The sequence below is a fragment of the Mytilus galloprovincialis genome, chromosome 1 (assembly GCF_965363235.1).
Source record: "Mytilus galloprovincialis chromosome 1, xbMytGall1.hap1.1, whole genome shotgun sequence".
Taxonomy (NCBI): Eukaryota; Metazoa; Mollusca; class Bivalvia; order Mytilida; family Mytilidae; genus Mytilus; species Mytilus galloprovincialis.
Window position 1 is genome coordinate 78,014,656 of NC_134838.1, and position 27,817 is coordinate 78,042,472.

The following is a 27,817-nucleotide window of genomic DNA, read 5'->3' on the forward strand; positions in this document are numbered from 1 at the left end:
GTTGGTTTTTTTTTTTATATCTCTGCTAGATCAATTTGTGTGTTAGGATTGCATCCCTGTCATTGTCTTTCTTATATATTTTATATGACACAAAAATAGACTTAAACATGTTAAACGAATTTGATGAAATGCTTAAAAAACTATGTACTGAGGATTTTTTAGAATGACTCTTGATATCATTTAAATAAAATCTTGGATATTTGGGAAAATCGAATTGGAAAAAATGTATTGATTGATAAAGAAATAAGCATTCAATGCTAAGCAATTGGTTAATCAATAAAATGTATCCAGTATGCAGTTATTTGTCTCAATTGAATTGTTTTATATTATCAAGTCAAAACCTCTTATAGCCGACTATACGATATAGGTTTTCTAGTTGTTGAAAGCCATATGCTTGACTATTATTGCCATCATCTAATTTCTCTGAACTGTTCGTGGATAGTTGACTCATTTGCAATCATACCACATCTCTTTATTTTTATATTGAAGATAGAAATAAGCATTGATAAAATGATGTCCTGTTACGAGTAAACTGCGTGTCGTTCATTCGTCTGACGTTATTTTTATGATTGAAAAGTTTTGAAGACTTTTGTTTTGAAAAAAATAGACTTTAGGATTTTGGGTTTTCTCTGTCTATTAGATAACAACTAAGACTCCGCCACTTCATACATTTTTTTGCATGGGAGTTTTGCACAACCAGTAGCTACAGATCTGTACATGTATACTATATCTTGCCGAAAACAAATATACCATGTTGACGTTTTATTTTATTATCACCATTCCACTTTCGAATGTCTGTACCAAGCTGGAATATCCCGCTCTTTCGATGAAACATTCTTTGTTGGATTGTTTATATACCTTTAAGTACATTACAAGTTTTTTTAATTATAATTCGTTGTTTTTGTCTAACATCAATTTTGCGCCATTCTGAAATAAACTCCAATTCACAATGAAATGCAAAATTAATGTAAAGAAAAGACCCTCAACAATAAAGTGCACAGGTAAATGTTAGAAAATCTTGATAGAAATCGTGTACGGAAGCGCTTCATTTAAAAAATGTGCTCATGGTCAACGCTTTTACCTCCTTTAAAATAGCTTAAAGATTCATTCAAATCGTATACCTATATTTATGCTAAGAACAAGAAAATCACAAAAACACAATTTCTATAAAGATTTTCTTTTAATTGCCTTTGTATTATATGGTGGAAGCTCGTGTCTTTATATTAATGATGAATTTCATTGTTAAATGGATGTTAATAGCGCAAGACTGCTGTTATCTAATTAAAATAAAGTATTATAATCAAACATACATGTTATGTTATTATATGAAAGCCACAACAATCCATATGTCTTTCGTCTAGTATGTTTTAGGAAGTAGAACGAACGATGTTAGAAATTCATTTATTATGATGATAATACACAGTTGCATCAAACTCTTAAAACAATTGGTTTGTATTTTATAAATATAAAAATAAATGACTCGCTCCTTTTGAACATATTTTACACAAATATAAAAAAAGTCACACTTGAATCTAATTTACAGGTTGTGTTGTAAAAATATTTCCTTTGGCTCTAAACACTTAAAAAGTCATATTAGCAATTTATATGTTATTATGCACCTCGAACAGTATTTATTATCAAACATGAAAGTGAACTGTTAACATTGCATGAATGACTAATTGTATAGCATCAGCTGTGAACAAAACCTGATTTCACAAGAAAACACAAAAGTACCCAAAATGACAACACAATTGTTACAATAGTTATAAAATTAAACAGATGTATTTTTTTCATCTAAAATGTAACCAATGTTTTTACCATTTATATTTTGACATTTAAACATACACAAAATTAATTGTGGATGAATGGAAAATCAAAAAAGGAATATGCTATGCACGGGGTTTCGTTCAATGGTACACATGTGTGTGGTTTACCTCTGTGGTTATATTACCGAAGTTGAGTATTCAACGAAATGTGACAACTAGTATCCAAACATGCCATGACATAGAAAGAACCAAATGTAGTCCGAGTCCGTTCATATCTTTATAAATCAGAGATCACATCAATCACCAGCACATGTTTATAAATATATAGCTAAAGAGAGAATAATACCAATGGTATATAACTCGAATGATTTTCTAATTTTAATTTCTCTTGCAAAGTTGATTTTGTTCGAAAAACATTGTACATCCATGGATAATAACATGTGATCACTAATTTGTATGTTTGGCGAGTTCATTTCAACTCATTAAATTCTACTGAATAAAAAAATATTATAAGATATAAAAAGGTTAGATTTTATATTTTATATAAAATTACCCATTAATCATACAAATATTGGTCAGCTAATACATAGTAATTTTTTATGAACCTTTGAAGCCAGATGCGTAAGATAATATGTACTTTAAGGGTTCATACTCAAATTATGTTTTAAGCAAATATTATTCGATCAGCTTATTTCGGCTAGTTACAAAAAAAATGAATTAAAAAATGTTGTATTAAATATTTGACAAAAATTGTCGGTTATACATGACAAACAGGAAAGAGAAAAATAAATATTTGTCTTTGCAATGAACCGAAAACCAAAATGTCATAAAACATGTCGTCATTATGAAACACGTTTTATTTTATTTTAAACTTCTACATTTTCATGGCTGAAGCACAATCTCAACACTCGATTATTTTTTTTCAGGAAGTGAAATCCACAAATATATACGAACCCGGAACATATTTCTTTTTCCCGAACTACGACAATAAACACCCACGAATGAAAGAACTTTCGCAGTACTTATCTTTAATTAAATTATTCGTGAAATATATGTTTTTAAATATCTGCTGTAAAAAGTCAATATAGCAGAAAAATCAGACAATGTATGCATTTTCAAAAATTAAGGTTGGAGTAATCGTTCACATTGCACAAACAATGTTATCTTTTTCCTTCCCTCGAAATTATTTTTACTAAAACAAAATCAGCAGACACACAAAAAGGACCAGTTGAAGTGTCCTTTTCTGTTATCTTAAAGCGTTAAAACCCCAACTAATGGTATGCTGCATCTAAGTAAATGGATACTTATCAATTTTCTCATTTTGTACAGATGAGTGCTTTATATATCCTTTCTGATTTTGAATTAAGCTCAACATAAAACTACCAAACTTCACCCCTAACTAGCTCAAAACAATCAAATCTAAAATAACGATATAAAGAGCTATTGTCAATAAGACGTATGGTTCAATAACATTAACGGTACCAATTTTTTCTGCACCAGATGCGCATTTCGACAAATAATGTCTCTTCAGTGATGCTCGTGACCAAAATATGTAAAATCCAAAGCTTATAAAAAGATGTAGAGCTATAATCCAAAAGTTCCAAAAAGTATAGCCAAATCAATAAAAGGGATCAAGTAATTTTATCAAATCACTTACAAAGTTCTAGCAATTGCAGTTAAAAGATAAGCAGCATATTTATATGCATATATTTTAACATTAAAATAATGGAACAATTTTGGTATAATATTATTCCATTATTTTCTAAAACAAATCACTTCTTTAAACTCAAAAGTCTCTGTTGTTGGTATTTCATCTTCTGTACTATTTCTTTAAACGTTGGCCGTTTGGTTTTACTACAAACAAAATAAGAGTACATTTAAAAGTCAGCTGTTTCATTTGAGAATCGTCATTCTATTACTCATTATTTTTCGTTCTATATATATTTGAATGAGTTGGCAACTGCATTGCTATTTGATGTAGATTTTAAAAATAAGTGCTTGCACCGTCACAACAAAGACTTATTTCATTGACTTAAATTAAAAACACCTACTTTATATATACAGTGTACATGAAAATAATGTTCCTGTTGTATAATTTTGTCTATATTATTAATTGATATTATTTCCAAAAATTAATCATTCAAGAACTTTTCAATTACAATTCAAACGCAATTAAATAGTGCGTTTAATACACACTGATAAGTTACTAAAACCGTGGGAAACAAATCAATTATAACTAGAAAACAAACGAACAACAGGAACACTGAAGTGACCACCCTCCCACTAGTATTCATAGAAACGAACTAATTGATAACAACTGTAATATTTTTAACTTGGTGAATGACATTTTGAGGAAAAATTGTGGCTTGAACTTGGTCTAATAGCTAGTCAAACTTGGTCTAATAGTGTTATGTATATGTTAAAACATATCGCTGAAGTTCCAAAACTTTTATAAATCTTACGTTCAGCATCACATTTTGTTAAGCCTCATCAGTTTTTTTAAACAGTACGATGTGTGCTGTTTGATCTGTCTATTTTAATTAGCAACAACCGTACAAACAAGTATTGTTTAACAGATGACTTATGTAAAGCTTATAACTAAATGCAATTTCGTTTTGGGTAAGGTTGACCTAAGAAAAAAATAAGCTTGCTAAAATATCTGATATATTTATACTGTGATATCTAATATACATGTATGACCTCCCAAATAACCTTTCATTATTAAAAGACCATTCTAATTCATACTATTTGATATAAGCTAAATAAGTTTGTTTTTTTAAAGATTGAAGATTACTATTTTTCAATGGCTGCTGGCAAATAATGGTTCTAGTCATAACTCTTCCTTCATCATAAGAATACAACATAAGTACCACACAATTCACTTACTCATATTGCCAGCACTCTAACATAATTTCATAAACTTGTTCATCACAAAACTCTGGCTTCTTCAACCTCATCTTGTCTTCTACCAAAAACTTCATGATCTCATTCCCTTTCAGTGTCTAAGAAAAACAATCAACCAATTTATCTTTGTTTTACTACATTAAAAGAAGTAACCCCTTATTGGAAATTAATATATAATAAAAAAACTGAATTCAAAGATTAATCAAGAACAAAAAAATCTGTTACAAATGACGTTGGAAAACGTTAGTCTATATAAACAGACAAAACGAATGAAAAACAACTGGCAAACTGTTTACTTGGTACTCCGAGCCAGCTTTTATACAGACATTTATAGCATAGATCTACAAAGTATTCATAACAATTCATGTTACAACCTACTCCCCATCTTTCGCCCTTCTTTTATCTCATGATCAGAATGCCTTATATTTTTTTAGGTACATACACATCTTTTTGTGCATTGAAACCATCAAACTTTATTTGCCTGACATATATGACAACAGAACTGCGAAAAAAGAAAATTACAGAATCTTCATTGGTGCAGTGGCTGAATTTCAAATGTAGATATGTATCAAAAGAAGCTTATTGTTACGTGAAGTGCAATAATTTACATTTTGCTGACATATTGCTGATAGTTTGGAACACTGACCATGAATTTTACCTACAATTAGTAAAATATAAATCAAGTGGGATCATCTTTAATCTAAGGAACATGGTTAAACTTCATTATGAAGACCAAAATATATCACCTGGGTTGTTTGCCCAATTTTGTCCAAATACTCATCTGACCTTCTAAAATCATAATGATTATTTTTCATTTCCTTGGTTGTATTTGGTTTAATTCCGCTTGTGTGCTGGTTATGCTTTTTCTTTACCAGCTTTACATTTTATTTTAGGTCAGAGTTGAATTTACACGAAAAAGCCACATTCTTTGCATTTGAAAAGGTAGACCAAGTGGCACGGATATGACAGACATGTTGGAAAAGTGGTTCAAAATAATTCAGTACCAAAAGTACACTCAAACGTTTATCTTTCAGCAGCTTCAATGACTTTGCTCCATGGAATATTTATAAGGGGTCTTTCTTTTCCACTAATGCATTATATAAGAAAATTTAAGTAAAGATATTCCGTATGACTTAAAATAATACCTTTTGAAATCGAGATGTTGTTTGGTCTGACAGCCAGTCGACAAGGTGACATTTATCATATCGTAGGCCTACATTGTAGTTTGACTTTCTTGCAACTTAGCTTAATATATCATGGCATTAAACGTAACTTTACCACTTACCTTGTAAGGTTTATCTCCATATGAAGTTGCTTCCCACAGGGTAACACCATAGCTCCATACATCAGATTTTGCGTCAAACTTCCAAAAATAGACACATTCCGGAGCATACCACTTTAAGGGCCATTTACCAGCTTCCCGAGCCTGTACACGATATATAATATCGTAAAATATTAATAGATAGATAAAACGACATAATATTTCAAACTTACAGAAATGAGCCATATGTAGAAAGCGAAACTAAACCATCTTCGTTATCATTTCTCGATAATATAATTATATGTCAACACGGTACATCTAAGCCTCAATGTTACAATTGTATTTAACACTAGAACATACCCGTGATATCGCGGGTCCGTGACTGAATTAAAGTATATAACTATGCGTATTATCTGATAAAGTCATGCCAATTATAAGATGCACAGTTTTCTCTGCTTTCAAAATCTTTCTCTTTGAACCCGTCGACCTGGAACTTTTCAATTATTGGTAAAGGGCCTGGAATGGAGTATTTTCTAACCAACAGCATTGTCCTATACTAGGTATAAATAAAGTTGAATTCCTTGATTCGCTGTTTTACGTCATGCGACTAACACATTAAAAGCTGTACCTATACGCCTTAACTTAAATCCAGATTTTTAGTCTTCGTGTTGTCATCTTAAAAAGTCATACATTCAAATACTACAATAGGGAACAATGTGACAATGATTGAATTTAGTTGTGTCAACCCTGTGGTTATGATCCGTGTATATAGCAAAATCCTTCTACACCGTATGGTGGTGCGCCTGTCAGATGCGGAACGTACAGATAAGGTAATAGGTGACAGGTGAATATACTTTTGGTACCGGTATCGGATTCGACCAGGAACTTATTGACAATAATAAGCTCCGCCTACTTTTATTTGTAGGCATCTTATTATCCAATAGATCAAATTGTTAAGAAAGAATTATATTATTTGAACTTTTGGTACCTTAAAAATCAATGCAGATAACTCATATAGGGTATAGGTCATTCGAACTTGTGTCCGTGACAGTCTTAGTAGATTTCTACACTATACAGCATCGTTTTTACTCACTATTTATCAACTGGTAACTGAATTCAGAAAGACTTTAAATATCACTGAAGTTTGAAACATTGGTTCAGATTAGTCATCCTTTTAAATCCTATATCAGTTTATATGACTGTATGCCATTTGTTATTTACTAATGAACTGTTAATTTTATATTTAGTAAAATTTGAAATATTTAACATGTGACCATGACGAATATTCAGTCTTAAATTATAATTACATATGCAATATTGGATGGCTCAATGCTAATTTGTTTGACTATCTGTGGATAAAGAAAATAAAAATCGACAAGTTCTTTTCCCGAAAATTATTATATTGGATATGTTTTATCAATTGTGATTATTTTTATTTCAAGGACTTTCCCATAATAACAAATAAATTAAAGAAAAAATTGAAATAAGTTAAAAGAATTCCTCAATAATAATTATATGCTATTATAATTTCATATTTACCTTGTAATAATCGTTTCCAATATTGAATGCTTTGGACATACCAAAGTCACTTATTTTGGCTGAGCTTTTGGACACCAATAAAACATTTCTGGCAGCTAAGTCTCGATGAACGTAATTTTTAGAATGAAGATAAGCCATGCCCTGTGCTACCTGCCACATTAAATGGACAACTGCTGACTGTTTCATTTCCCTGTAATTGTTTTACTAGATTTACTAAATAAAGATGTCAGAAATTCACATTATGATCATTTTCATTTTTGATTATTTCTGTCGTTCTGTTTTTCTTTATCTACTAGTTGAACATTTGCATTTATGTGGGTTTTTCTTTCAAATTGATATGCTAATACACGAATGTTTGTTTGGAAATAAATTGAATTGAAATGGTGTTATTAATACTCCTGAAAATTACTGTACTAGGGGGCATAATGTTTTGAAATAGTAGGAACGTCAACTGTCATTCAATGTCAATGTAAAGCAATAAATAGAGGCAACAGTAGTATATCCCTGTTTGAAAAAATAAACATATCCGGGTTACAAACCAAACCTGAGGGAAACGCATCAAGTATAAGAGGAGAACTACGACACAACAGAAACACAACAGTAAAATGTAACATGCACCTGAACTAACTATAATATAACAATGTTGAATAAATCTTTTTACTTTCATTCTATGAAAAGTAATAAATCTTTTTATTTTCATTCAAATCAAAGCAATAAATCCTGTCATTGTAAATCACGCAATAAATCTTTGATTTCTAAAATGCCTCAAATTGACAAGGATTGATCAAAATTTATAAACTTCAAAATTATAAACAACTAAATTATCTCTTGTTTCTTTATCGGCTGGTTTTTCTTGGTTAACTCTATATATCTGTCTATGAATAAACAAAACTTCCTTCTACTTTACTTACTTGTTTTTAGCTAAAAATGAATTTAAAGGTCCACAAGGACATAGTTCTAACACTAACATTATACAATCCGCTCTACATAGACCTAAAATGATTAATATATACATTTAATTCCAATATCAAATAATTGTTTCCAATAAGGAAACTTTCTTAGAGGCAGCAAATCAAAAATAGTCAATCGTTGCAAAAAAAAACATCAAATATCTTAGAAATCTTTTTATTTTTAAGTGTAAAAAGCTTCGTACTTTTAAGTAGCAAATGTTTTGTTACAACGATAAATACCTAACGATAAAATAATCACGAAATATATAAGTCTAACTTCAATCCTTGCCTAAGAAGGAGATATCTGTATTGTATTTTAAGCTTGGCCTTCGTTAAACTTAGGTTTTACTGTCGCAAATTGAGTTTACCTAGCGATACAGTTATCTCCATTATAATGTCACAAATAAAAATAAATTCCATTTTATAAAATTTTGATCTTAAAAATGTCAAGAATTGAAAAGTCCGCGAAACTGTTGCGTCTTCTTTAGCATCCTAACTATGTGACGTCATGTGTAAACACTGCATGTCAAACATCAATACTAAACGTATTTTTACTTTTCGTACGCTTCAGAATGGTTTCAATATTAACAAAAAGAAGATTTTAATGCTTAAAATGTCACTTTCTTGCATATCTTTTGCGAAATTACATACTTAACAAAAATTGGTATTCAAAATGGTGGCTTTCTAAGTTACGGAATGGTAGAACGTGAATCTAGCCCTTCAAAATATTTGTCAACGTACAATTAAAATTATCGTTACGAACGAATTGCATTAGAATTATAATTTCTTCTCACCTATCATTCGGACAATTCTTTGGTGAGATAAATTTTTCATCACATCTGCTTCTTTTAACATCTGCAAAATTGAATTTCCATTCATTTAAGAAAAACAATTAATTTTAAGAGTTCATCAACTTGGGACCCATTATATTTGTTTTGAGTATACAAGGTCAAATGCTAGTTTTATAATCAAAGGGTTTTCTACAGGGATCATACAAACTTAAAATTACTAATTAAACATAAAAATGTAGTAATAGTCGGATGAACCATGCCACACAGTTATGTTAACCTAAAAAAAAAAGTAACAAAGTTATGAAATGCATCATCTTATGATAATAACAAGCTTTACTAATCATCTTTATACTTGTTTGGCTTTTTAATTATTTTGATCTGAGCGTCACTGATGAATCTTATGTAAACGAGAGTATGTCTGGCGAATCAAACTATAAGCCTGTTTACTTTGGTTTTTCTGGTTTCTGGTACATGAAAATATTTTCACTTTGAATGTTCAAGTAGGAATAGGAACTCACTTCGATATTTTCTGTTCAAGGCTAAAAAAATTGGAATTAATTTACTTGAATGTTCATGTGTTAAACATTGCATTTTAACAATCCTCTAGTCATTAATTTTTCTTAACATAGATATAGTGTTTCCATATTAGACACAGGTGTATGTTTTACAGTAACATTGATACTGGATATCAAGTTGTTCAAATATGCTTTCAATTTATACCGTAGTCCCACTAGGCCACATTCGCACTACGATCTGTGAAAAGGAAATGAAAATTTTGACATCCTGCATATCGCAGTTAGGTCGTAGTACGGTCGTGGTGAAGTCTTCATGATCGTGATGAGCATGGCCAACTTTGAACATGTTCAAAACAATCGTGCTGCGGTCGTTGCGAACTCATGTCATGGTAGAATCGTAGTGAGAGCGTAGTTGGGTGGTGGTAAGATCGCAAAGGTCGCTGTACCATCGTAGCGACAGCTACTCGAAAGCGCGATTCTAGTCGGGGAGACTGGGATAAGATCCCACACCATATCGCAGTTAGGTCGTAGTACGGTCGTGGTGAAGTCTTCATGATCGTGATGAGCATGGCCAACTTTGAACATGTTCAAAACAATCGTGCTGTGGTCGTTGCGAACTCAGGTCATAGTAGAATCGTAGTGAGAGCGTAGTTAGGTGGTGGTAAGATCGCAAAGGTCGCTGTACCATCGTAGCGACAGCTACTCGAAAGCGCGATTCTAGTCGGGGAGAATGGGATAAGATCCCACAGTGGCTTTACTTCGACCTCATTACGACCATCACGTTATTACTGCGACTAAAACACATTTCCATGACGACAATACATTTTTTTGTACCTCGTGTATACCACGCTTATACTACGCTGTTCAAGACCATAGTACGATTTTTGTACGCCCATGCCGTCCTCATCAAGCTGTTCATTATCCGATCATCATACTCATTTTCATTGTCATATAAAATTTATAAAAGCTCTCTAGCTTTTGTTTGTCTGAATGTATAAGTTGGACCTCTTGTCCTTTATCGCCAACGGCTCAATCATGTGAGTCATTCCTACCATCGTTCACTAACGAAACGTCATTTCATATTGATGGAACAGCAAAAATTTGTGATTCAGGTTGGATTGGTCCTTCCGACATATATATATCTTCTGTATCAAGATTCGTGATTATCATATCTCCCTCTGCCTCTTCCCTTACACTAACGTAGATTTTAAATAGCATGACTGCGTTGTTGACGAAAAACTGTACGTATCAATAAAAAATAGAAGAAATGATACAGTATATATATGAAACATAATACTGACGTTGATGTAAGATCGCGGTATGAACGTGTAATGATCGTTTTATTGTCGTGGTAAGAGATCGTATTTCAATCGGATAAGTCGTGGTATGGTCGAAGTGAGGACATGATGAACGTAGAAAGATCGTAATGCTCGTAGTAAGATCGCAGAATAAGCGTGGTGAGAACGTAGTTTAATCGTAGTGGGTTCGTTGTAGAAGCGTACTGCGATCTCATCACGATCTGATTTTATTTTAGATTGCGGTAAGCGTGGTGCAATTGTGGTGTAGTGGGAATGGGGCTTTAGATTGTTACATAATTATTCTCTCTCTGATATTAGTTATTTAGATACAAATATTACCTCCTCTTCTGCTGACTTGTCATCTCTTTTCAGTTTCTTTACAGCCACAGGAATTCTTCCTTTTCCTTTTAGTGTACAAGAACCCTTCTGTACAGATCCGAACTGCCCAGATCCTGTTTAGACATTTAAATAGAAATATTTGAAATTCATATATAAGCAGTATAATTGATCTTATCCCTTATGTTATCTTTATAGAAATGTAACGTATCTTTCTTTAACAAATTGTAGCCTTTGTAGCGCATACACCTTTATTTTTGTCTCAATTTGATAATATTTGGCACTAGTCGTTACTGAAGCCAAAATCAAGCAAACAAATGTAAGATTATTGTTTAATATAATTGTTTAACTTCGTCTTATTGTCTTCCATGGTTTCATAATTATTACCAAGTTCTTCGTCCAGTTCAAGCTGCGATTGTCTAATGCTAAAAGTCTTCGCGGTTCTCGGGAGGTTATCATAAATATTTTCTAATTGTGAACTTTCCATATCAATTTCAATTGTTCTATAATGTTGATCATCTACAAAAGAACACATAACTTTAAATGATTGCATTATGATTCATAATTGAAAACATCAAGTACATAAAAATGATTCCAAGAAATCACAATATGTCTTTATGCTCAATGTCAATTTTTTTAAATATAATATTAATCAAAGCTACATTTTGCAAGTAGCTGTTTTACATTATATCATAGTGTGGATCTTATAGCTTAATTTAGGAATCTGTCGTTAAATGAAACTAGTGTGAGGTAAATCTAAAAAATTGCTGCACTACAATGGCGCTTTAAAACGTTTAAACCCGATGCATTTGTATGCACCTGTTTTAATTCAGGAGACTTTTGTACAGATATTGTTGTTTGTTGGTGAGATTGATTGGTATTTCACGCTTTCCGTTTTTATATAGATTATACCGTTGATTTTTTTTATGTTTGAATTGTTTTAGGATAGACATGTTAAGGCCGTTCATTGGCTTGGTGTTAAAATGTATGTGTGAGCCAGGACCCCGTATTGCTGGCCGTACTTTGACCTATAATTATTTACCTTTTTACCTATTGACACTTGGATGGAGAGTTAAATCATTGTTATTCACTAAAAAGCCGTATTAGTTCATGATTACATTAAATTCATTTATCGTACGCCTGAACTAACCTGACGTATCGTTTCTATGACAGTTCGCATTATCGAAAAGATATACCATAGCTCTAACAATCCTAATCTTTCAACGACTCTCCGTAGACAAAAAGAAGACTATTGGATTAGACAATTGGGAACTGCAACACCTTATGGCTGCAATGACAAAATTGATGGTATAGGTATTCTATCTAGTCCATCGTGTAACTCGGTGAATGTGATGAATATTTTCAACTCGACTCCTCGACGTAGACGCAGTCATGGTCATCGTCATTATACATCACCTTCTCTGCATGATGTCTCTATTAATGACTTGCTGCCATTCATACAAAAGCCGTTAGGTATTCATCACATTCGCACGAAACTTTATTCATTACCCCTTTCAAAACTTCATTCTCTGTTTAATTTATGTTTGGAATCCACTGTTACAAACCCTCATTCAAACCAATACAAACTTGAAGCTATAATTTCGGATATTGCAAGTCACAGACTTTTCAGGCCAGTTCGCATTGGAAAAGATGAAAAAGAGAAAAGATCTTTTCTTAATCTGTCCTTTGCCAACAAAGGTCTCGATGGCGTCAACCTAGGCAATATCCTTCATCATAAATTAGTGCAATCGAAAATACCTCCTTATTTCAAAGACCAGTCTGTACCAATAATTTCTTATACCTATACCAAACCTATTGCAACTAAAATTTTCAATTACAAACGCGTTTTGCAGGATCTCGATATTGACGACTTCAAGTCTAAACCTCCTGATTGCACTTGTGCTAGTTCCAAATTCACATATAATCCTGCTGGCCACGTTATTACCGGTGACCTTAACATTGTTAATAACACTTCTCTACGAAATGTGTTATCGAAAGGTCCCAAATATCGTGAGCCAAAATCCATCGATTGGAAATACAACTTTAAAATTTTGATGGATTCAGTCGAGGATTATGCCAGGCAATGGGCTAAGCGCGAGAAAGAAGACGTAGACACTCTTTCCGAATGGATTAAGGCAGTGAGGTCGTTGATACAAATCAGAATTAAGAAACTGAATGGGTCCATCAATGCCCATGCTACGTCAATCTTTAAAGACCCAAATGTTGCAAAACACCTATCCGACCTCCATGACAAATATGTTGTTGTCCCCGCAGATAAAGCCCCAAATAACATCGTTTTTGTGTGTAAAAGTCACTACATCAACTGCTTGATAAACGAATTAGGTATTGACAATTCACTTGGAAACTCAACATATACCCTCACGACACTTACCAAAGAGGAAATCCTGGATAATCATAGGTCTGTTCTATGTTCCTTTGGAATTTCAACCAAGGATGAAGAACTGGATCTTCCATCACTGTATTGGATACCTAAACTACATAAGTGTCCTTACAAGCAACGGTATATTGCTGGGTCTTCCAAGTGCTCCACGAAACCTCTTTCTAAATTATTAACATCTATTTTATCAGCAATCAAAGACGGGCTTCAAAGTTATTGTGAAACTGCCTATTCTAGAGGTGGCGTGAATCAGATGTGGATACTTAAAAATTCAAAAGATCTTTTAGAGTACATACAATCTAACTCTCTTTCATCTTGTAACAGTATTAAAACATTTGACTTTTCTACCCTGTACACAAGTATTCCACATTCCAAACTAAAAGACAAATTAAAAGAGTTGGTATTACTTTGCTTCATAAAAAAGAATGGCCAACGTAGATACAAGTATCTTGTCTTAGGGAGGGATAAATCCTACTTTGTAAAGAATCACTCTGATTCAAACAAAAAATTCTCTGAAACTGATATTATCAAGATGCTTGATTTCTTGATTGACAACATATTTGTTACGTTCGGAGGACGTGTTTTTCAACAGACTGTCGGCATTCCAATGGGAACAAACTGTGCCCCTCTACTCGCCGACTTGTTTCTTTATTATTATGAGGCTGACTTCATGCAGGAACTTCTTATGAAGAAAGATAAGAAGTTAGCAATATCCTTTAACTCTACTTTCCGCTATATAGATGATGTTCTTTCACTAAACAATTCAAAATTTGGTGACTATGTGGAACGCATCTATCCAATCGAACTAGAGATAAAGGATACTACAGATACAGTTAAGTCGGCTTCATATCTTGACTTACATCTAGAAATTGACAATGAAGGTCGGTTGAAAACAAAACTTTACGACAAAAGAGATGATTTCAGCTTTCCAATTGTGAACTTTCCATTTCTAAGTAGCAACATTCCAGCAGCACCTGCATACGGGGTATATATCTCCCAATTGATACGATATTCCCGTGCTTGCATTTCCTATCATGATTTTCTTGATAGAGGTTTGCTGCTCACAAGGAAGTTATTAAACCAAGAATTCCAAATGGTGAAGTTGAAATCATCCCTTCGTAAATTTTACGGACGCCATCACGAGTTGGTTGACCGTTATGGAATAACCGTTTCATAAATGATATCGGATATGTTCCTTACGTCGTAACTACAATCCCCTTCCCTTTCATGAATATGACTTACCGAATTAGACTATTTACCGGATTTGTAATCATATAAGCAACACGACGGGTGCCACATGTGGAGCAGGATTTGCTTACCCTTCCGGAGCACCTGAGATCACCCCTAGTTTTTGGTGGGGTTCGTGTTGTTTATTCTTTAGTTTTCTATGTTGTGTCGTGTGTACTATTGTTTTTCTGTTTGTCTTTTTTATTTTTAGCCATGGCGTTGTCAGTTTGTTTTAGATTTATGAGTTTGACCGTCCCTTTGGTATCTTTCGTCCCTTTTTTAGTATAATAGGCCGGTGACCAAAGTCGGAATTATGAAATTTTAATCGTGAACAATGTATACGGCTATACCATATATCATTGGATTCGGAGATATGTGTACTTTGAGATTCTTCTGGTCGTCAAAAGAAAATATGGTGCAGTTTTTCAAAAAATCTTGATCAAAGGAAAAACAAAATGGAATATCTAAATCCAATTTAAATACACCTTTTACAGTAGTATGATTGAAAACTTGAATCTATTTTCTTCCTTTTTCAATTTTTCATAAAAAAATAGTGGAAACCCATCATTAAACATAATTTCCAAACATACGTATGTGACTATATAAAAAGGGGGTAGTTTGCAGTTTAAAATTATGTATTTTGTCGAGTAATTAGAACAAATTCCGTCAAACCTTTACAAAATTTATAAAAAATTATGAACAAATATGTATTTATTGATATAACCGTTTAGTATACATCAATGAAAGTGAAACCCTAAGTTGTTGGCCTTATACGATGAATTAGGTACATGCACCAAAAACTATTTCAATACATACTTATAATTGAGTTTTTACAATGTCATGACGATTTCTATAAAATAAATTTGTATTAATAGGGTTATAAATCATTTTAAGATAAACTAACAACTTTAAAAGGATATGTTTTTTGATAGAAGAGTCTTTTATTCGTTTGGGAATGGATAAAGTTTCGGGTTTTCAATCCCAAACTAAGTTACGCAAGATAATATTGTTTCTTCTATGCAGGATAGATTAACATATCACTACATATACGTAACTTTAATCAGTAATTCAGACCTCAAAACACTTTTGTAATGTGGGAACGTTATTACGACTTTCTGACCCCTGGCTAGAATACATATGTTCGTAAGTGGAAGGTTTAGCAAACCTCGAATGTCAGTATTGGTCCACAGTGGTTAAAGATCACGACACAATTCTTAAAGACCAAACAGCCTATTGTTTATGCGCATCAAATAACGCAACTTGGTAGTGACATAAAAGCTCTATGATGTTGTTTCTAGCAATGAAAAAAAGTCAAACTATAACGTCCTTTTTCGCGTTTTTCACGGATTCCAACATGGTATACGCTTAAAAATACGTCTCCCAAGAAAAGAGGAATTAAGCGTCGCGCTAATTTCTTGTGGAAATTTAACACAAATGGACACAAAAGATACTACACTATATGTAACCTTCGTTCTAATAAATATAATAAAAAATAATTTTTTATCTCAAATTTTTTCATTTGCGCCGATCTGCATTTAATTTGTTTTTTTATTCTTTAACTTGCATAGGTTTTATTATTTATTTGCGCCGATTGTGTACAGGTTAATTAGATAGGTGTAAGTTATCTTTATGCCCCGTTTATGGTCATTATGTTTTCTGGTCTGTGCGTCCGTTCGTTCTTCCGTCTGTCCCGCTTCAGGTTAAAGTTTTTGGTCAAGGTAGTTTTTGATGAAGTTGAAGTCCTTTCAACTTAAAACTTAGTACACATGTTCCTTATGATATGATCCTTCTACTTTTAATTTCATATGTTATCCTGTTGGAGAAATCTTACTTTGTAGTTTTAAACGGAAAGTTATTACTAAATCAATTTTTGAATTGAATTTTTTTTTTTTGTATTTTATACATATTTACTGTCTCGTTTATTCAAAACACGTGAGGTAGTTATAACTGGGATTGTATTTTATGATAGATGTATAACGATTTAGAATCAAAAACTTTAATTCATATATTATACCTATAATTTTAATTTCCTTATATCTTAAATATAATTCAGAAATAATGAATCCATAAACTTGATGGAATGATTTTTAAACGTTCGTCTTAGTCGGGGAAATAATGGTATAAAGAAGTCCGTCCATGCTTTTGTATGTCCGTCTGTCAACCTTAGCGAATGAGTTCGTTACGGCAAACTTCTGAAATTGACGCGAAAAAAAACCACACATCTAATCTGGTATAGTCAAATACTCTGTAAGTTAGCCAGTGCCATCTTTCTTTTCTTTTTTTTTCTTTTCAATATTTTTTCTAATGAGGGGCAGAGGACAAAAACAGACTTTCCTAACAGAAGCGGCATGAAAGGTTATTTCAAACTATTTTCCATTCCGACGGATGGTGTTTATGAAGGTTAATATTGTGTGGCAACAACATCATTATATCTGGTACTGATACATTCATTTAATCTCTTGTATTACCGGATAAAAAAGTAGGTGAATATAGTTGTTAAATTCTTGGAAATTTAATTGTGGGTTTTAAACGTCCAATTTGCGGGGTTTTTTTCTCAGATAGTGCGCCAGCAAGGAAAATATGTTCTATGACGTCAGATGCAATTTCTGAACAAAGACACTTCTTTTCTTAAAAAACGAAAGAGAAAAAAACATGTACATTACTCATAACTTTTTTGAAAGGTCGGTGACATACACTTTTTTTGTTTTATTTTCAAGAGTACACATGGTACTTACCTTCTTGAATTTTTTATGAAGAAATCACTGGTAGATATTTTTTAATACTGGAAACGTTTTTCATTTTTCAATTTTATTTTTGGCGGGAATGAAATAAAGCATATTTTTAAAGATCAAAACAATATGAGTTTTTAACTCTTTAACTTGTATTTGATAGAGACCAATCTACTGTTTAACGTGAAATAAGAATTAAGCTTGTAGGTGTGATATAAAGGATTTTTTGAGACTTTAGATAACAAGCAAATATTATTTTAATATTCGGGAAAACACGAAACTGAGGATGCTATAGTGACAAAACTAAGTCGGTGACCCCCAATTTTTTTCATCATATTTTGTGCCTCAAATCATGAAATACCTTCACACAAAATTTTAAGGAAAAATCACTGGTAGAAATGAATAGGCTGTTTGGTCTTTAAGCCACGAATTCTATAATAATATTGCGAATATGAATGTAAAACTTCGGACATTTAACGTGTTGTGCATTGCAATAGAGTGGTGTTTAAATGTTTGTGTACCACATATAGCGAGCTTTTATACAGCATCATTGGACATCAATTTCAAACATTAAGTCATTGCAAAATACATTTTGGCCATATCAATCTATAAATGGGGCACATAAAACAACTGAAACATCAGTGCACCTCTAGGACAAGTGTCAAAAGACCCCCGTATTGAAAGAAACTTCATGACTATGCTGCTTGCAACTCAAAATATCTTCAAACAAAACATGCAAAAGTAAAAAAAAAACCATCTCTGAGCCGCATCGACAGTATACACTAGCCATGATCAAATTACTGTAGTCTGCGGAATGTTTCTGATTGTCGAGGTCGTTATGCTCTAAAGTCGGTTTTGTATAATTGATTTGATATCTGAACTAGGGGTAGAAAAAAAAGAGGGACGAAAGATACCAAAGGGACAGTCAAACTCATAAATCTAAAACAAACTGACAACGCCATGGCTAAAAATGAAAAAGACAAACAGAAAAACAATAGTACACATGACACAACATAGAAAACTAAAGAATAAACAACACGAACCCCACCAAAAACTAGGGGTGATCTCAGGTGCTCCGGAAGGGTAAGCAGATCCTGCTCCACATGCGGCACCCGTCGTGTTGCTTATGTGATTACAAATCCGGTAAATAGTCTAATTCGGTAGGTCAAATTCATGAAAGGGAAGGGGATTGTAGTTACGACGTGAGGAACATATCCGATATCATTTGTGAAATGGTTATTCCATAACGGTCAACCAACTCGTGATGGCGTCCGTAAAATTTACGAAGGGATGATTTCAACTTCACCATTTGGAACTCTTGATTTAATAGCTTCCTTGTGAGCAGTAACCCTCTATCAAGAAAATCATGATAGGAAATGCAAGCACGGGAATATCGTATCAATTGAGAGATATATACCCCGTATGCAGGTGCTGCTGGAATGTTGCTACTTAGAAATGGAAAGTTCACAATTGGAAAGCTGAAATCATCTCTTTTGTCGTAAAGTTTTGTCTTCAACCGACCCTTTATATCGCATTGCTGATGGTAAAAACATTCCATGAGTGTTCTTCAGAATACAATTTGAATCCCCGTCAAGGTTTTTAGTGGCTGTATGACTAATTAGAATTAAACAGCCTTTACTTAAATGTTCTGTTTTAGAAAAAGAAATTCCTTGTCTTGGTTGTAGGTTCTTTTACAATAGATGCAACCATATGAAAGAATGTCGAAAGATACCAGAAGGACATGAAAAGTCATAGGTCGAAAATAAACTGACAACGCCATGGCCAAAATAAAGGAAATCAACCAGAGACGAACAATAGTACACATAGCACAACGTTGATAGTCATATTTTGATTTCTTGACTTGAGCCGTCAGTTATTTTGTCTGTATGTCTCAAAGAAACATCAGAGGTTTGCCGATGTTTATGTTTTTAAACAAAGCTAGTGGAATCAATAAATTTCAAAAAGAGTTAAGTTCAGTTGTGTCAACAACATTTAACCCGTGAAATGCAAATCAAAAGTATTAATATGTTACAAACAGGAATTGAACACAAAACAATTGCAAATTGTCAGATCTGATCTGATACTTGGTATCTAAACATTTTAAACCATAAAAAGATGTTGCTTGCAGTTGGGTCTCGAATGAACTTAAAGGTAACATTATTCGTGATATGGTGATATAACAACTTAGTTTGTGTCTATTTCAGTCGCCAGATCTTCTTCATAATTAAATTCATGTCACCAAATTTAATTTCCACGTTCGAAACTAAGGTGTCACAATCGATAAAGAATCTGCTAAACCTTCCAGGGTCACACTAGATAACCTCTGGTTTTCAGTATGTTTCGTTTTGATCTTTGGTGGTCTATGTAGAGTTTTGCAGAATTTTGTTTGTCATTTACCTCGTTCTTCGACTTTTACCAAGCCGTTTTGATATTATCGTCGACTCATATGTTTGAATATTCCTTTAGAGTCTGCGACCTGTTTTAAGTAGTTAGGGCTACACTCCTGTTCATGAAGTCTGTATTGACTCAACATGAAGGAGCATAAGGTATCATTTGAGATATGTGCACATTTAGCGATGGCGCAGAGGAGTTCAGGCGTATGATAAATGAATTTCCTGTATTCATGAGCTAATACGGCTTTTTAGTGAATAACAATGATTTAACTATCCATCCAAGTGTCAATAGGTTAAAAGGTAAATAATTATAGGTCAAAGTACGGCAAGCAATACGGGCCCTGGCTCACACATACATTTTAACATGGGGAAATTGACAATTGATCAGTTAAAATCTCCCTATAAAGTTTGTCAAAGATTTTTGTTTGTAGTCGTCAATCTGTCTCAATATCAAAGAAAAGGTCAAGACATGAAGCAAAAATTCTAGTTTCTGTAGTTTTCATTTTCACAAGCAACATGGGAAATGTAATTACTGACTGACTGACTGTGTGGGTAAAAGAGCAGTGCGAACTGTTAATACTACTATGTTATGTAGAATTATCCATCATTCGTATCCACTTTTATTATAAACAATTTTCAAGCGAAAAGAATGAACTATAGATGTACATCTATGAATGAAGTAAAGTCATAATCATCCGCGCAATTTCTGGTAAACATCATCATTACAACGATCAACTGTGGCCAAATACATAAATTTACTCTAAGTGGTAAACAAAATCCATTATTCCACTTCCACATTTAAGAAAATTACACTATTTAAGGGTTTAAAATGAATGTTTGTTTCTTTGAAATATTAAAGCCAAGTTTCAACGGACTTTCTAGTTTTGTTATCTTTGGTGGGTTTTGTCGAATCCCTCTTTCTTAAATAATCAACTTAAAAACTTATTTTGCCTCTTATATAAATAAAATCATATCAACACAACCTTAAAAAAGAATTACGGACACCCAAATAATTCAACGAAACAATAAAACATCAACAAAAACAAGTGATATCAACTTACAGGAAAACTATGCATTCAGTCCAATCAAGGACGGGACACAACTATCCGGAATTTTTAAAGATAATGATTGAAAAGCAGAGATTTTTGAAAGTTTAAAAAATATCGTTTTAAACTAGCTTACCTCAAAAAAATATTTGTACATGAAAAGAAAAATTGCAGTTGTATTACTTTATAGTAGATACATGTACGATATAATCCATTCATCAGAGCTTCATTCTATAATGTTGGAATCAGGTAAAACACAAAATGTTTCCGTTAACAATAGTTTTTATCTTCATAATTTGCATACATCATTATGTCTGATGTTTGAGTAAATCAAAAAACGAAAGATATTCGAGGGCAGCTTTTGAATTAATAGCAAAACTTCAAGCCACTAATGATTTGCATTTGAAGTCAAAATTGCTGACTTAAAGCTTAAACAAAAAAAACCTGCACCATACGACTTTTTGACGAATTCAAGTAAAATCATTTTTCTAGAACTGTGCCATTTTTTTTTGCCGTGTACCATGAAGTGAAATTTGAATCTTTCAATAGTCGACTTTTTCCTATTCTGTCACCGCACTATAAAATAACTCTGTACCATAATTTGTAATCTACGATAGCAAAACAAATTAAAGTTCATGTTCCGTGTTTTGTTGCTATTTTGATAAATACCACAGCCTTTCTGAGTTGAACTTTTAATTATTATCTCGTTTGAATATTAGTATCAATTACCAGAACACTGATGATTTTTAAAATTGCTAGAATGGTTTAAATGCAAGATTTCCAAAGTTTTTTTATTATTGCTTAACAAAATAAACTACATTAGCACTGATTAAGTATTTGAAGGAGAAATAATGCATTTCATCAATATGGATACAACTCATCTGGACTGAGAACAGAAAAGTTCAAATATGAATGTCTGTACTTCCTTTATGTTTTGGTTTATTCTTTATATAAAAATCATTCAACAAAAGGGTTACAAAACAATGTATAAACTTTCTATTTCTGTTCTGTATTTGACATGCTATAAACAAATAATACATTTTCGTGAAAGAAAAAGTTTTTCGACATTAGCTGTTATGTAAACTTTCAAACTTACTGTCTAGATAATTGATAAATATTGAAAATTTTAACAAATTGAAGACTCTTTCTTTAAAGTATAGATGAATCTGTAAAAAAGCCGTTAACAAGAGATATCCTTGACACAAAATGAGTTTCTAAGCCTAGCTTGATCTTGTTTCTTCATCCCTTAATGGACTTCTGACCTGGCCGTTGTCATATTTGTATTTGTGCATTTGAGTTAAGAGACGTCTTACATTAAAGGGAATTTACACCTTGAATGACAGGGTTGATCGATGATTATGCGCTACTCGTGCTATTTTTTGGGTTGAAAAACATCGAACTTAAATTATGACACGTTTTTCCTTATTGGCCAGTCAAATAATGTCTATTTAATGTAAGATATAATAATATGGTTTGTATGATTTTACCATATTCCTTAACTGTGAACTGTTTATCATTTTAATAGACTATTCCCTACTCACAAATGTATTTTTGACTTCAGTTGGTTTATATTATTGTTACACATGTTACACGATTTGAATATTTTAAAATTTCATAACAAAATAGATTTGTTCTATAAATTGTGGCCAAAAAAAATACCATTATTTTGTCAGAATACACTTATTTGTATGTGTTCGCATAAAACAATACTTATCGGTTGTTCAATAATACAACACTTTGCATTTTGCATTTCAAAATTAGTATTATAAATATAAACATATGATAAAAGAATAATTCTTTATATAAACCATTTCTAAAATAACAGATCTTGAAATAATTTTTTTTATCATATATAGTATAAATTCGTTAGCTACTAAATAGCTGTACCTGGTTGTTCCCAGTTTCCACCTGTCCAATTTGCCCTTTCTGCACCAGTAGGTAGTGGAGGTGGGGATCTTCCTTTGATACCGGATGTAGTCCGTGAAGGAGAAGGTTGTGGTGCTGACTCTCCATGAGGAGAAAGGGACAAAGATCGATCTTGATTACTGTTAGACCTAGAGTGCAAGCTATTAGCAGTAGGAGAAGTCTAAAATTAAAGTAAAAGTTTGTATATGTTCTGCAAGACCATCTGAAATTTTTTTAAAGCATAAACTGACTCTTATCATACTTATCAGTCTTGTTAGATGTTGCAAATATCTTAAACAAAACATAACGGTATTTGTTAACACTTTGACATATGTTATGATGATCATTGATCATTAAGTATGCATTGTGGAATTTGATAAAAGAACAGAGTTCCAATGTCCCCCGCGTTGTATTTATTTTATATTTCCAAGGGGCAAATCTCTTTAAAAAAAGTCGATCTTTTACCATTATATAACTTGTCCGAGATACAAATATATTGCTGATGTAAACCTATAGTAGAAATTTTATAAAATTATGGCAAGATTTGTACCAATGGGAGCACAAACGATGCCATTTGTCATACATTTAATATACTCAAGGGTCATATCTCTGTTAAAAAATGTCGATATTCCACCATATTAGAACTTGTTCTAGATAATGCTGATATTAACCTATAGTATAAGTTTTATAAAATTTGGCAAGAATTGTACCCGCGAGAGCGCTAACGAGGCCATTTTCCATAAATGTTATATTTCCAAGGGCATGACATTTTAAAACTAGATGTGTCTAGCGACATGAACGACACCGTCTGAAAAAGTTGAAAAATCTACAATATGATATTTAACTCATTATGGTTAGCCTACATACCGAAAATCAGCCCAATATCTGAAAGCATTTTGAAAAAAGGTCCGTACAATTGTGATTTTCAAAAATTTATCAAAGTCCATAGCCCGTAATTTCGGCAAAAATTAGTCGAGCAGAACAAAACTTAAACTTGATCTGTAACTCATCTTGGTTAACTCACATGCCAAAAATCATCCCAATATCTGAAAGCGTTTAGAAAAAATCCGTATAACGGTGATTTTGAACAATTTATCAAAGTCCAAAGCCGGTAATTTCGGCACAAATTTACGGAGCAGAACGAAACTTAAACTCGATCTGTAACTCATCATGGTTAACTAACATACTAAAATTAGCCCAATATCTGAAGGCGTTTAGAAAAAAATCCGTATAATGGTTTATTGCAGAATATCGGAATGACGGGATTTCGGAATTACAGGTTTACGGACAAGGGTAAAACTATATGGCACAGAAAACTTCGTTGCGGGGCCATAAAAAAAGTCGATCGCCCATCATTATAAAACTTGTCCGAGATAAAGTATAAGTTTTTTTTTAAATCTGGCAAGAATTGTACCCCTGAGAGCTTTAAAAAAAAGACGGACGACGGACTAACGGACGGACAATGGACTAAAGGACGGACGAATGGACAGACGGAAAGACGGACAGATTGACGTACACAATACAGACGGGTAGATGGACGGACGCCCTGTATTTCCAAGTACCCCGCAACGCATTACGCGGGGGACAACAATACTGATATAGAAATACAACATTTGAACAACATCTTTAAACAATTTATTTTCCACCCAGGATTTTATAAGTAAACAACTATTTAAAGACATTTCAGTTTAAGAAAATGACAAATAAAAACAATGTTACTACTTTAATTGTATGTTTTTTGTTTATTAAAAGAAAGAAAGTTCAAGTATCTTTCCAATGCAAATCAGTGTAACCTTACTATTCCAATGCTATATGTTTTTAAGTCTGATTTTTTCTGAAATATGTTTACCTCCCGTAAAATAGGAAATTGTGGAATACACCTAAATTTCCCCAACAAATTAAGATGAATTGCGAATTTCCCTATTTGATGACTCTTAATTAATTTATTTGCGAAAATCTCGAATTCCTAAAACGTGATCGTTGAGATAATCCAGAATTAAGCTAAAAAACACTATGAAAAATAATGAAATTGGTTACTGCGTGATACATATCATCATGTTCAGCTATTTGTTTTATTTCGCCTGTGTCTTTAAGGTGATTAGTTACCTCATCTGCATCTGATGTAATGACAGCATATGCATATTCGTCTCCATTAGTAGGCTCACTTTTCTCATCTATTAATAATATTTTAACATTCACATGACTGTTGTTTAGCTAATGTTTCAGTTGTTTTGTATATTGTCTTTCTAATATCATCAAGTCATAACAAAATTGACAAAAGGAATGAAGAATGAAGCAAACTAAGTGAGTCAAAATCTGGAATTAACTTTTGAACAAAATCGAATTGATACTAGTGGTAAAAATACTGGCAGTTTACAAAAATAACAGGATAACTGATATATTAAATAAGTTGCCATACTGCTCGTTTTCAGTTAGAAAAGAGAGTTTTTAGATACTGATGAACAGCTAATATCTGATGAAATTTAAACAAATAATATAACGTCAAATATAAAGTAGTGCTTGTCGACAACCAAACTTTATTAGAATTATAAACCAAATATATGATTATTCCTCAATAAAGATGAACAAAAAAATGTCATGCTCTGTGGGTTATAAAAAGTCAAAAATGAATTAAGTAAGAACTAACAGGCACTACACTAACAAGGTACATACTTATTGCCAGACTAAATACTTATGGTATCATATTTCAGAACAATATATGAATCAAATTATGAATTGACAAATAAATATGATTACAGCTATTTTACTGTGTACATTTTGCATATTATTTTACTTTTTGAATATATTTCTTTGTAGTTTGTGAAAAGAGAAAATAATTTTGTAATATATATCTGAAATCGTTACTTAAACTTACGAAATGTAGTCTTCTGACTTGATTTTGATTTGTTTGAATATTTGTCTCTTGTTGAGTTTGATCTGCGTCTGCCAATACATAATATCACATTTCAACATGTTTATGCATAATTTAAGCACAACACTATTTTTCCTAAAAAGTTTGATATTGTGGTAATTCTGATATATTTGAGTTACGCTGAAATTTTAAAGTTATTCTATTGTTTGAATTGTTCGTTTGAAATACTTATTTAAGAAAATCTAGTCAAAAGCAGTTCGACTTCCTAGATCAATCGGCCACCGAGCCTCCTTAAGTGTATATATAAATGTTTAATAAAAATAATAGTAGTGATTATATTTTCTGCTCATGATATGAAATTAACAAAATAATGTAACCAGTAAAATTTATTTAGGTCTTATGTCTAAAACCTGAAAAAGAAACACGTTTAAAAGCTGATACAGAACCAACAGTATAATCAGAATTGGAAAACTAATCACAGCTATGCATCAGGCATTACTTCTTGTCATACTTATTGTCATATGACATGTATGATGTAATAAAACTTATCATTATTGCAAATTTTATAAACAAACATCGGTAATAGTCCATGTTTTCATTCCATGACCGAAGCACTGAGCAACTAGACTGCTGATACTGCATACTCAAACTTCAACAATATGAATCGTAAGGTATTATGTAAAATTGTCAGTTAAAAGAACCAACCGCAATGATATGTTGTTTTTTGTTCATCTAAAACATATTCTTGCTTTTGTTTGCTTGTTATGAAAAATTATTCGACTTAGAACAGTTGGCCGAGTGATAATATAATATGTATGTATATCTGCAATGCACATTACCTTGACTTTACAATTATTTTGATTGATATTTCACAAATGGGCAGGTTTCCTTGAAGAGGGATAAAATAAGTATCCAAAGCAATTCTGTTTTCAAAATGGAACTTTCCATGAATAATGAACTTACCTATAAATAACAATCACTGCTATGATTATTAACATAACTACTGTAATAACAATGATAGCACCTATGATTCGACCTATCGTTGCTCCATTAGATTCTTCCTGGTTATCAGATTTTACTGAAACATATTCTGAGATTAAACAATTATGATATGTAGATTAATGCCAAATTTGATATTCATCTTTCGATTCTAATTACTAATGATACTATACACATTTTGGGATTTAAAAAGGTCGTATGTATAATCAATGGTTAAAAGCATATTACTATTATCGTTTTGTCATTAATCAATCATGAACATATTTTCTTTACAATAACAATGTGTTAAATTTGTAAGATTAGTTATCGAAGGTACCAGGCTTATAATGTGATACGCTAGACGGTGCGTTCCGTCTACATAAGACTCATCAGTTACACTTAGATAAAAATAGTTAAACAAGTAGAAAGTTGAAGAGCTTTGAGGACCCTAAATAAAAAAATTGCAAAACACGGTTAAGGTAATCTATGCCTGGGGTAAGAAAATTCTCGAAATTTGAAAAGTTATACTTTTACAAACAATAAATTTATGAAAATGACCATAACATTTATATTCTAAATATCTAGATGTATAGTTCTATATACAAAATTATACATAAGCTATTTTCCCACCTTGTGTACAATCGAATCCTTTCCACCCTCTAATACATCCACCAGTGCATTTCCCAGTCGTATGATCACAGGATGGCGTTAGACAATTTGTTGAACAATTTAGAAGACACTCCTTTCCATAAAAACCAGAACTGCAAGCTGTAAAATCAAGGTATTAGTGAAATTACAATATGTTAGTTATCTGTGCTATTTATTTTCTGATGTATATACATATTAATGGTATCTCCTTATGTACCAGTTCCTTGAGTGATCTAGGGAACAGAAACATTTCAACTGGAT

General features: G+C 32.3%; 1 protein-coding gene across 1 annotated transcript; it reads right to left on the reverse strand.

The window, feature by feature from the left end:
• Window positions 1-1,385: 1,385 nt before the first annotated feature.
• On the reverse strand, window positions 1,386-26,572 carry LOC143052659 (tyrosine-protein kinase ZAP-70-like). Its single transcript, XM_076226073.1, has 11 exons — window positions 26,506-26,572; window positions 25,165-25,232; window positions 23,041-23,239; window positions 11,748-11,879; window positions 11,364-11,476; window positions 9,215-9,275; window positions 8,382-8,463; window positions 7,471-7,660; window positions 5,956-6,096; window positions 4,653-4,768; window positions 1,386-3,620 (listed from the first exon to the last, which is right to left on the reverse strand). Exons 1-11 carry the CDS (start codon window positions 26,570-26,572, stop codon window positions 3,539-3,541), a joined length of 1,251 nt encoding a protein of 416 aa, XP_076082188.1. The 3' UTR covers window positions 1,386-3,538.
• Window positions 26,573-27,817: the final 1,245 nt, after the last annotated feature.

Bases quoted from the DNA above. Each gene is read 5' to 3' on its own strand.
- LOC143052659 (XM_076226073.1), bottom strand. From the start codon at position 26,572: ATGCAGTATCAGCAGTCTAGTTGCTCAGTGCTTCGGTCATGGAATGAA. The intron at 11,477-11,747 runs GTAATAATTATG...ATGTCTAAACAG, and splicing joins TGAACTGGACGAAGAACTTG to GATCTGGGCAGTTCGGATCT. The intron at 3,621-4,652 runs GTAAGTGAATTG...TTTTGTTTGTAG, and splicing joins TTAGAGTGCTGGCAATATGA to TAAAACCAAACGGCCAACGT.